The sequence below is a fragment of the Tiliqua scincoides genome, chromosome 2 (genome assembly GCF_035046505.1).
Source record: "Tiliqua scincoides isolate rTilSci1 chromosome 2, rTilSci1.hap2, whole genome shotgun sequence".
Lineage (NCBI taxonomy): Eukaryota > Metazoa > Chordata > Lepidosauria > Squamata > Scincidae > Tiliqua > Tiliqua scincoides.
This window is the reverse complement of record NC_089822.1, coordinates 114651602-114664065: the sequence shown is the minus strand read 5'-3', so window position 1 is coordinate 114664065 and position 12464 is coordinate 114651602. Positions and strand designations below refer to the sequence as shown.

The following is a 12464-nucleotide window of genomic DNA, read 5'->3' as shown; positions in this document are numbered from 1 at the left end:
AGAGAGCCAGGTGACATGCTGGCCTGAGCTCCAGATTGATGATGGTATTTGACAATTGAGGCTACACAGTTGTTTGGAGAGTGAAGTAGTTCAGCCTCCTCAATAAGCTTGTCTGTCATTCTTGCTGTACAGGCGAGGCTTATCCCAACTGGGTATTGGGGTCCAATGGTCTTCAGGAGCAGACTCCTCCGCCTCTGACGAGCCTGGATCTGGCTTGGTCCTGACAAAACATTTGACAAAGCTTAGACTTTAAGGGGTTTCCTAGGAAAGAAAATTATAATTCTGAACCTGGGTCAGTCACCAAAACTGCATCAACAAATGTTCTGGTATGAACATTGTGCACTGATGTCCCCGACAAAAGTTGATGGGGCACCAGCCAAAGAAGGGAGGCTGCTAGCAGCTCCTTTGAAGCAAACATTCTATTTGAAGCAAACATGGGGCAGATTGGGAGCTCCCTAAACTACCGCTTTCACCTTTCAAAGGAATGTGGGCAGCTTCTTCACTGGCCCTGCGCTCCTAGCAAAACCTGCCAAAGGCACATGAATAACTCCCAGCCCAACTCTTACTACGTAGTTTTGCATGGTGAGAGATGGAGGATCTCTCCATGAGAGTTGCTCTCATGGCAGCTAGAATGGAGGCACTTGCTGCCTTTCCAATCTGTCACGTGAAGTGTCAGTTTAATTCTGCCTTATGGGCAGGCCACCTGCAACTGGAGTTCTGAGAAAACCCCCCCCCCCCTTTTTATTGTATTTCTGGTTATGCTACTTTGACATCAAGAAACATTTTACAGATTTTCATATATGGATGCCAGCATGCAAAATGAACTGTTCTCCCAGAAAACACTGGCCTATAGGCCACATTTCCACTTTGGTCAAGCTCAGACTCTTGGTTGTTTGTATTCCTTCTCCTCACCTCACAATCACATCCTGGAAGGAAACTGATAATCCTACTTTGTATCTCTAGCTCAGGGGTGTCCAAAGTTTTTGGCAGGAGGGCCACATCATCTCTCTTACACCGTGTTGGGGGCCGAATTAATTTACATTTCAAATTTGAATAAATTTACATAAATGAATATATTAAAGATGAACTTATATGAATGAATGAAGGTTTTGCAATAGCTCAAGGCCTATAAAAAGCCTTGCACAAAGCAAGCCTGGCCTTTTCTTTGCTGCCGCTACTGTATCACAGAGGTGAAACAACAAGCAGTGGAGGAAGCCTTCATACCACAGCTCACTTGAGAGGCCAAACAGTTGCCCTCACACTGAGAGCAGTTGCGTTGGGCCAGTGTGGGCTCCAACAAATCTCCCGAGGGCCAGAAGCTCATTGGAAACTAGGGGCTCCCTGAGGGCCACATAGAGAGGCCTTGAGGGCCGCAAGTGGCCCCAGGGCCGGGGTTTGGGCACCCCTGCTCTAGCTGAATGAAACTCACTAATTCTGTCAGTTCTCCATTGTATCTACAGTTTGTGTTTGCCTTCCTGAATGCAATTCCAGTAACTTCTGTATTTTGTACCAAAACCTTGAATTATACCTGTATTTTGCATTAACTTAGGTAAACCTCATTTTAAGTTGCCAGACATCCCCTGGCACCAAAGTGCTAATCTGTATTTTAGCTGACCCTGCTAGCCCTGTTTACCTGCATCCTGGTTGATTAAGAGGAATTCCCTTCATTCATACCCAAGTTACCTACTGATACATTAAAAGCAAACACCCCCAAGTTACACATTTATCCCCCAAACGTTCTGCTTACACCTAAGCAACTTTTCAATATCCTTAAATGCTAAGGGGGTTTGACTAGCAAATGCTCACTCTTCTGAATGCCCTAACACGGGGTCACTCCCTGAGTGTCCAAACAATGGTCACTCTCCAGGGTGTCCAAACATGCTGCTCACAGAAACTGCTGCTCATAGACCAGACACCCAGACAGGTAGCTATTTCATGCGCTTTGAACTCTTTCTCTTCCTTCACCCCCCCCTTTTTCCTTCTCTCTCTATCTTTAGCTAGCAACTGGGGCTGGCAGAGCAGGGATCCCTGAAATCCTTCCCTACCGTTCCCCTCTTTCTGATTTCTTCGGATGCACCAAATACACTCACACGACACGACTCTGCACTCACCACTATAGGACATTCTGGCTAGGGCATTACAATAGTCCTTTATTGATTCTTTTGAATATCTATTTTGTGTTCCTTCTAATAAAGCTATAATCACTTATTGGAATCACTTATTGGAACACCTTTCAGAAGGCGTTCGACACGGTCCCTCACCAGAGGCTACTGAAAAAATTCCACAGTCAGGGAATTAGAGGGCAGGTCCTCTCCTGGATTGAGAACTGGTTGAAGACCAGGAAACAGAGAATGGGTGTCAACGGGCAATTTTCACAATGGGGAGAAGTGAAAAGCGGTGTGCCCCAAGGATCTGTCCTGGGACCGGTGCTCTTCAACCTCTTCATAAATGACCTGGGTGAGCAGTGAGGTGGCAAAGTTTGCAGACGACCCCAAACTTTTCCGAGTGGTGAAGGCCAGAGTGATTGTGAGGAGCTCCAGAAGGGCAGAATGGGCAGCAAAATGGGCAGCAGCAGCAGAGAGCAACTAAGATGTTTACTGGGCTGGGGCACCTTTCTTATGAGGAAAGGCTACGGTGTTTGGGCCTCTTCAGCCTAGAAAAGAGATGCCTGAGGGGGGACATGATTGAGACATACAAAATTATGCGTGGGAAGGACAGAGTGGATAGAGAGATGCTCTTTTCCCTCTTACATAACACCAGAACCAGGGGACATCCACTAAAATTGAGTGTTGGGAGAGTTAGGACAGACAAAAGAAAATATTTCTTTACTCAGCGTATGATTGGTCTGTGGAACTCCTTTCCACAGGATGTGGTGATGGCATCAGGCCTAGATGCCTTTAAAAGGGGATTGGACAAATTTCTGGAGGAAAAATCCATTATGGGTTACAAGACATGATGTGTATGTGCAACCTCCTGATTTTAGAAATGGGCTATGTCAGATGCAAGGGAGGGCACCAGGATGCAGGTTGTGTCTTGTTATCAGGTGTGGTCTTTTGATGGGCCACTGTGAGATACAGGAAGCTGGACTAGATGGGCCTATGGCCTGATCCAGTGGGGCTGTTCTTATGTTCTAATATTTCTCTCAGTCTCTTCTTTAAGTAAAGGTCTTCTGCAGAATGCTACATCCAGTCTTAAGGTCCCAGTGTTCCAATAGAGCAGGTGTGCTAATTCCCCTAAACAACCAAACCAGGCTCTTTTGGAAACACTGGGACAGTGTTTTCTACAGTAAACACCTGTGGGATGACTGGGAGTCAGTGCCTGAGTGACTGCCACAGGTGACTCAAGTCTCCACAAGTCAGGAAAAAACACTGATTTTCACAACTTGCACTCGAGTCACCTGACAAGTTCCCATCCCTTCTTGCCAAGTACCATAAACGTGCTTTGCAGCATATTTACAACACTAGCACTGGACAACTTTAGAATTGGGCCCTAAGTGCCTGCCCACATTTTCTCATGTCAGAGACATTAGTATTGCATGTCTTTGCATGGCATGTCTTTGCACTGGTGACAAGGAAAGACAGGGTTGTAATCATGGGGGACTTCAATTATCCTCATATTGACTGGGTCAATTTGTGTTCTGGTCACGATAAGGAAACCGGATTTCTTGACGTGCTAAATGACTGTGGCTTAGATCAGCTAGTCACGGAGCCCACCAGAGGACAGGTGACTCTGGATTTAATTTTGTGCGGTACGCAGGACCTGGTTAGAGATGTAAACGTTACTGAGCCATTGGGGAACAGTGATCATGCTGCAATCCGTTTTGACGTGCACGTTGGGGGAAAAATACCAGGCAAATCTCTAACAAAAACCCTTGACTTCCGACGGGCGGACTTCCCTCAAATGAGGAGGCTGGTTAGAAGGAGGTTGAAAGGGAGGGTAAAAAGAGTCCAGTCTCTCCAGAGTGCATGGAGGCTGCTTAAAACAACAGTAATAGAGGCCCAGCAGAGGTGTATACCGCAAAGAAAGAAGGGTTCCACTAAATCCAGGAGAGTGCCCACATGGCTAACCAGCCAAGTTAGAGAGGCTGTGAAGGGCAAGGAAGCTTCCTTCCGTAAATGGAAGTCTTGCCCTAATGAAGAGAATAAAAAGGAACATAAACTGTGGCAAAAGAAATGTAAGAAGGTGATAGGGGAGGCCAAGCGAGACTATGAGGAACGCATGGCCAGCAACATTAAGGGGAATAATAAAAGCTTCTTCAAATATGTTAGAAGCAGGAAACCCGCCAGAGAAGCGGTTGGCCCTCTGGATGGTGAGGGAGGGAAAGGGGAGATAAAAGGAGACTTAGAGATGGCAGAGAAATTAAATGAGTTCTTTGCATCTGTCTTCACGGCAGAAGACCTCGGGCAGATACCGCTGCCCGAACGGCCCCTCCTGACTGAGGAGTTAAGTCAGATAGAGGTTAAAAGAGAAGATGTTTCAGACCTCATTGATAAATTAAAGATCAATAAGTCACCAGGCCCTGATGGCATACACCCAAGGGTTATTAAGGAATTGAAGAATGAAGTTGCAGATCTCTTGACTAAGGTATGCAACTTGTCCCTCAAAACGGCCACGGTGCCAGAAGATTGGAGGATAGCAAATGTCACGCCTATTTTTAAAAAGGGAAAGAGGGGGGACCCGGGAAACTATAGGCCGGTCAGCCTAACATCCATACCGGGTAAGATGGTGGAATGCCTCATCAAAGATAGGATCTCAAAACACATAGACGAACAGGCCTTGCTGAGGGAGAGTCAGCATGGCTTCTGTAAGGGTAAGTCTTGCCTCACGAACCTTATAGAATTCTTTGAAAAGGTCAACAGGCATGTGGATGCGGGAGAACCCGTGGACATTATATATCTGGACTTTCAGAAGGCGTTTGACACGGTCCCTCACCAAAGGCTACTGAAAAAACTCCACAGTCAGGGAATTAGAGGACAGGTCCTCTTGTGGATTGAGAACTGGTTGGAGGCCAGGAAGCAGAGAGTGGGTGTCAATGGGCAATTTTCACAATGGAGAGAGGTGAAAAGCGGTGTGCCCCAAGGATCTGTCCTGGGACCGGTGCTTTTCAACCTCTTCATAAATGACCTGGAGACAGGGTTGAGCAGTGAAGTGGCTAAGTTTGCAGACGACACCAAACTTTTCCGAGTGGTAAAGACCAGAAGTGATTGTGAGGAGCTCCAGAAGGATCTCTCCAGACTGGCAGAATGGGCAGCAAAATGGCAGATGCGCTTCAATGTCAGTAAGTGTAAAGTCATGCACATTGGGGCAAAAAATCAAAACTTTAGATATAGGCTGATGGGTTCTGAGCTGTCTGTGACAGATCAGGAGAGAGATCTTGGGGTGGTGGTGGACAGGTCGATGAAAGTGTCGACCCAATGTGCGGCGGCAGTGAAGAAGGCCAATTCTATGCTTGGGATCATTAGGAAGGGTATTGAGAACAAAACGGTTAGTATTATAATGCCATTGTACAAATCGATGGTAAGGCCACACCTGGAGTATTGTGTCCAATTCTGGTCGCCGCATCTCAAGAAAGACATAGTGGAAATGGAAAAGGTGCAAAAGAGAGCGACTAAGATGATTACGGGGCTGGGGCACCTTCCTTATGAGGAAAGGCTACGGCGTTTGGGCCTCTTCAGCCTAGAAAAGAGACGCTTGAGGGGGGACATGATTGAGACATACAAAATTATGCAGGGGATGGACAGAGTGGATAGGGAGATGCTCTTTACACTCTCACATAATACCAGAACCAGGGGACATCCACTAAAATTGAGTGTTGGGCGGGTTAGGACAGACAAAAGAAAATATTTCTTTACTCAGCGTGTGGTCGGTCTGTGGAACTCCTTGCCACAGGATGTGGTGCTGGCGTCTAGCCTAGATGCCTTTAAAAGGGGATTGGACGAGTTTCTGGAGGAAAAATCCATTATGGGGTACAAGCCATGATGTGTATGCGCAACCTCCTGATTTTAGAAATGGGTTAAGTCAGAATGCCAGATGTAGGGGAGGGCACCAGGATGAGGTCTCTTGTTATCTGGTGTGCTCCCTGGGGCATTTGGTGGGCCGCTGTGAGATACAGGAAGCTGGACTAGATGGGCCTATGGCCTGATCCAGTGGGGCTGTTCTTATGTTCTTATGTTCTTATGGTGCCCTCTAGAGAGAAAACAGCTATGCACTCTTTGAGCCCCAGCCTCATTAAGTGCTGGGTTGAGTTTTAAAGACTACATCACTCATTAAGCTCCTGGGGAATGGTTGGTTTTTCTTTCCAGTAGGACTCAGGCTCAGCTGAACACAGTGCCTCCCATTCTTTTGCAGAATCCTTCAGAAGTTGGACACACCTAGAGCAATGCTGTTGCTTTTGATGGAAGTCTCAGTAAGGATTTGGGCATCTAGGATTCAGAAGAAGTTAAGAGTGTTGGGAAAAGCTAACATGGCTTTTTTTCCTGCTTGGAGTTGGAAGGCATGTGATTTGCAACCCAGTATTGCGCCTGCTCACTGGTAGCATGTCCTGCTCAGTAAGATTTACACCCACAGAGGTATGTATAAGACTGTGGTATTTAATGGAAACTTCTAGTAGTCTGGGACCTGTAGAACTGAAGGGGACACTGATTGCATTGGTAAGTACTATTTTTGTTCCTACTGACAATGCTTGTCCTATGTCTTAGTCACTTAGTGCATTCTTTCTGGGTATCAGCTTGTTTAAAAAAATAACTTCAACCCCATGAATTTCAGTGAGTTTTAAAGCACAGCTAAAGCTACCCTCTATTTTGGCCCCTGTCTTCAGGATTAATGTTAATACTGAGGAAAATAATAAGCCAGTTTGCATGTGAAGATATGCTTTGCAGCCTCTACTCCAAGTGTCTGCACCAGGAAAGGTCAAGTGTGTGGTGACTGGGGAGAGGGCCCCTTTCAGGGGTGGTACCTTACCTCCGGAATGCCCAACAAGTGACAGAAGCACAAACATTTTCATTGTTCTAGTGATCAGTTAAAAACTTTATTCCCTGAGCTTTTTAATAGTGTTCTTTACTGCTTATAAGATAACTTTATTGATCCTCTTGCTTTGAAGATCTTGCAATGATTTTTACTCATTTACGGTAAGTTTGTTTTACTGTTTGTCTACTGTTTTATTATATATAGTATTCTGTAATTTTAATCTTCTGAACCACATTGGATATTGTTTTAATAGAAAAGCAGCCTAGAAATGTATTAAATAAATGTTCCAGAATGAAATCACCTTTCATTCTGCACACCAGGTCTCCCCCACAAGTCCTCCAGATTCCTCTGAATCCTTACTAGCTGCCTATTCTGCTATTTTAGCAAAATAATTTCTCACCTTTCTGCCCATTGCTGTGGGTTTCTCTGCTCTGAGGACTCACAAAAGTCTCTTGGGTATTGCTTTGGCTGCTTCTTGGCTCTACATGGACAGAAACACAAAGATGGGATATTCCTGCCTGAGAAAGGTCTCTCTTTCCAGGTGTGTTGGGTTCTTCTCACCTGTGTGGGTCATTGATCCTGCAGGTGAACCAAACTGTGTCTGCTGTTTCTCACAGATGTTGTTTCCATCATGTTTTGAGGCTGATCCTGAAGGACAGAATTCAGACAGGTGCATAAATCCAAGCCAAGAAAGCTTCCTTGATTCATTTTACAAACTTCTCACCCTTCTAGTAATTATGACACCTTCTGTCTTGGAAGTCCCAGCAGTGCCTCACTTCTTTCAAATGCTTGTCACCTTCCAAGTCCTTGCTTACCTCACAATCTCCCCTACCTGCTCTTGTTTTCTGGGAATGAAGCAAGCAAAATAGTGTATTAAAGTAGAAATGAGTCCTACAATCCAAGATGTGGCTGGCCCTGGGCCAGTCCAGTTGATATGTACCTTGTCCAACAGACCCCATGTGACTACAGACTTGCATGGTCATGCCCTGCCCCCCCCATTTCCTCTTAGTTTCTGCAATTGCATGGGAAGAACCCCCTACATGTGCTGTTAAAGTAAGTACAGTCAGTTCTCTTTATATGCAAATTCACTATCTGCAAGAGGCAGGATTGCCACCTACCTCTTGTTACCTACAACTCTGTCCTCCTTACCCACTAATACAGTGCAGGTGTACTTGGGTGGGCCTCAGCATAGCTATAAGCAGACAGGCAGGTGAGAGAATTTGCAGGAGAAAAGACAGTAGTCTCCTCATGAGCAGAAGGCAGTGCTGGTACTGTACAGGGGGAGAGGAAGAGATGCCTATACAGCAGGGCTTTTCAGACTGGGGTGCCTGTGGGCCCTGGTCTCTGCTCCTTAAGGGGCAGGGGCAGCCAGGAGGCAGGGAGAAGGCAGCAGCAGGATCGTGCAGCTGAGCAGGGCTGCAGGGGCTTGGGTCCACTTACCTGAGCCTTCTGCAGCCTCCTGGGGGTGCAGGGAGCCCTGCGTGATCTTCTGCAGGGCTCCCTACAGCTTCAGAAGTGAAAGTGGAGCAATCACACTCCACTTCTGCTTTGAGACAGGGCGCGATTGCTCCACTTTCAAAGCTATGGGGAGTCCTGCAGAAGGTCACGCGGGGCTCCCTGCACCCCAGGGAGGCTGCAGGAGGCTTGGGTAAGTGGACCCAAGCCCCTGCAGCCCCACTCAGTGGTGGATCCTGGGGATATCCCCTGCTGCCTCTCCCCCACCCCTGCAAGAACTTAGAGCGGCTCAAACTCTCAAAGAGTGTTTGAAAACAGCTGCTATACAGTATACAGCCAGTGGGGAATGGGGTTGTGGTTGTTGTGTCTAGCCAATTGTGTCCCTCATTTTTTAGAAAGTTGTCTGGTTTGGGTCAGTTTTTCACATCAAATTGGTATTGGTCCTTCAAAGAATTGTGAAACATTTGTGTCCAGGGAAGTGGTTTGCAATTGCTTTTTTCCAACATTCTAAGGCTCGAGGAGCCCTGAGAAGGGCTGTGTGGGGCTCCTGCCACTTGTGCCAGCCCTCAGTAAGTAAAAACAATACCCCTACACCCCCATTAGCGATGTGATCCTGTGGATCGCTTTGTTGCCTCTTCCCCTTCCCCCACTCCTTAAGGAGCCAGGGGCTGAGGCTCTCAGGCAGGGGCATTGTGATGCCCCAGTTTGAGAACCTCAACCCTATTTTGTCCGGATACAGCTGCCCTTCTTGTTCCCCAGATCTCTCCCAAAGTTCATCAGAAATGGCTGATTCCTAATTTTCTGCCTTACGCATTCAGTTCCTTATCTGAAGCCTCTCTCACCTTCTCGCGCAGAGCTGAGGTTTCTCCTGCTCTGAGGCCTCTTGAAGCTTTTTTGTGTGATGTCTTGATTGTTGTTTGGTTCTGCATTGACAGAAAAGCATATCAAGGTGAAGTGCTAGCACCTGACAATGGCCGACTTTCCCCAATTGCTTCAAATTCTTACCTGCCTGTCTAGGAGAAGGATGCCGCTGTGCCTGCTTGTTCTCATATTCATAGATTTTCTTTTCATAAAGTTTCCGGGTTGTTCCTGGAGCAAGGAATCCAGGTAGGTGATTTAAAACCAAGTCAACAAAGGATTATTCTGTTCCTTCCACAAACTCATCAGTCTTATGGAAATTAGCAAGCCGGTGCCTTGGCCAACCCGGTCACACACACTTCCTTTGCTTCTTTGTTTCCCTATCCTCCTATTCCCTGTGTAGCTCACAGGCTTCCCTAGGATTTAGTGCATGTTTGGAAAAATAGTTTCTTAGGCAATAGTCTCTTAAGCTTCAGCAAAGCTTCAAAGTTACGTAATATGGAGTTCTTGATTTTTACAGCTCCAGCTTGAACACATACCTTCCTCTCTCCTTCTGCCCTCCTATCCAATGCCTTTTGCCCTTCTGAAGAGAGCAGCTCAGCCATTGGTAGCCAAAGATCTTTCTGCCTGCTTGTCTCCTCTAATGTTGAATGCAATGCCATTAATGGTATTTATAACTCACCCTCCTTTCAAGGAATCCAAAGCAAGTACAGCTTGCTCTGGCGGAATGCACATTCCACCAGTGCGGGCCTTGGTTAGGATTGGCTCATCAGTCAGTTAAAAAAGTATTGTTGCTCCATGCCTAGGCTTCTCATCCAAGATTCACAGCTGGGCTTCTGAACACAGTGCCCCAAGTGCATGTCTATTTGCTTCCTACAACGTACAGTAGCTACATTATTCAGTAGCTTTAGTCCATACCAACAATGGGGCCATGTGGTATCCTGTATTTCTTCAAGCGGGCAAGGAGCATCATCTGTCAGATATACTTTATGCTGAGCCATAGTGTCACCTGGAAAGAATAGGGGAAAAGAAGATTTTGCTAAAGGAATAATTATTAGGAACTCCCTGTAAACATAGGTTGAGTTTGGTGGGAGAAAATTCAGTTGTCTCACCATTGTTGACAGTATGAAATTTAGGACTGGTTAGTTCCGGATATATCTCCCCTCGAGCTTCTGTTTAGGTGGATGAGGGTTTCAATAAAAAAATGCATTTGGTTCAGTTTTGCAGTGGGGTAAGACTTAGGAAAGAACCATATGAAAGCAGATTCTCTAATAATCAAACTTGTCCTGAGCCTCACTTGATGGACGGTAGCGAGAGGGCCTCCTCCACTATACATACTGTCCATGATGGCATTCAATAGGCAGCTCAGCAAGAGCATTGGCATCATTTGTGCAAATAACTGTGTGCAACCCAATCCTGTTTTATCAATTATATAACAGATACTGTTGCATCCTGGAAACAGGTCGGATCCTAGTAATACAAATACGTAGACATTCTCTCTTAGTTGCATTTATCAGTGGAGGAAAGGGAGCTAGTTTGGATAAATATTTATACATACATTACCTCAATATGAGGGATGAATTGCTACCTGGTCCTTACATTTTGATACTTATCTCTATATAGACCGTTCAAAAGGTGTCCCAATTGTAGTAGTCTCTTGGAATTGCAATGAAATGCAAACGGCTCATGCTCTTGTGCCAGTTGCAACTTGTACCAATTTGTGCCAACTGCAAAGAGTTGGCACATTCTTAAGGACAGATTGTGTACTTGATAATAAGCATCCTAAAAGTTTATCTTGCATTGAACCCTCTGAAAGAGGTTTCTTGCATTGAAAGAAAGCTCTTTTTACTAACTCGCATAAGCGATAAAGTTACAAGGAAAAGGAAACTTTACTGTTTCAAATGGTAGTGACTGCAAGAATGATGCTTTCTTAATATTAGAAATCTGTGACTTTATCAAAACCAAGGGAACAGCTTGTTAAGCGCTGGGGCTTGGCTACACTGAATAAATTAAATTGGTATGTTCAAACTAAAAGTGACAAGGCAATTGTTAATAAGTACAATGAAGAATGGAATGTTTTGACATGCTAAGCAATCCTTAACATCAGGAACTCCATTTCTCTGCCTCTGATTTAATGTTATGGTATATTAATACGGTCTATGTATTATGCATGATTTGAACTTAGGGATATATCTCTGTTATTTCCCCTTCCTTTGTTCTGTATGTCAGTAATCAAGTGAGAAGTGGTTCCCTTCCCCAGTTGCATGGATTTCCTCTCACCTGTGCAGACCACTGTCCAGGAGAAGGATGCTGTTGTGCCTGCTGGTTCTCGTATTCATTAAGTATCTTTTCATAAAGTTTCCGAGTTGTTCCTGGAGGAGAAAATCCAGGCAGGTGAATTTAAAGTCAGCCAGCAAGGGGTTATTCCAGCAATTTTCAATCTTTCATCTCATGGCACACTAACAAGGCACTAAAATTGTCAAGGCACACCATCAGGTTTTTGACAATTAACAAGGCACGCTGTGCTGCCAGTGGGAGCTCATATCCCCCATTAGCCCTATTAATAAATGACCTTCCTTCAAATTCCTGTGGCACACCTGTGGACCACTCACAGAACGCCAATGTGGTTGAAAATGGCTGGGTTATTTAGTTCCTTCCAGAAACTTGCCATGCTTTTGGCAATAAGTACAAGTTCTTGGCAGCCACAGGACAATCCCTTCTTCTCATTCCCTGCTTATCTCACAATCTTTCCCAGCCACCCTCTGCTGCTCAAGGTGCTTCTTTGGAAGTACATTCAAAATAGCTCCTTACACCTGAACTGAGTTTGAAGGTGAACCTGGAGTTTCTCACATTTACTGCTCCTGCTGGGCCACATAAGCTCTTGTGCCTGCTCATTCCCTCTGACATTAGAGCATGTTGAATGTTGCATTCATAGCCCATGAGTTCCATCTGATCTGGTCCGGAGATAGATGCCTTCTGTTGCAGTTCCAAAGGCCTGCTTCAGCAGGACAGCGAAGAAAATCCCAAACAAGGTTGGTGCAAGAACACAGCCCTGCTTCATGCCAATTCGGATGTCAAAGGGGTCTGATGTGGAGCCATCGAAGACAACAGTGCCCTTCATGTCCTTGTGGAAGGATCTGATGATGCTGAGGAGCCTGGGTGGACATCCGATCTTGGGGAGAATC

At 45.7% G+C, this 12464-nt stretch overlaps 1 protein-coding gene across 1 annotated transcript in view; it reads right to left on the bottom strand.

Annotated features, from left to right (window-relative positions):
- EMD (emerin) overlaps positions 1-12464 on the bottom strand; it is a 39557-nt gene that overhangs the window by 19081 nt on the left and 8012 nt on the right. The window contains exons 5-7 of the mRNA XM_066612701.1: positions 9427-9510; positions 9264-9344; positions 7528-7614 (exon numbers count right to left, since the gene is read on the bottom strand). Coding sequence (XP_066468798.1) covers positions 7528-7614; positions 9264-9344; positions 9427-9510 — 252 coding nt within the window. The remainder of the gene's footprint in view (positions 1-7527; positions 7615-9263; positions 9345-9426; positions 9511-12464) is intronic.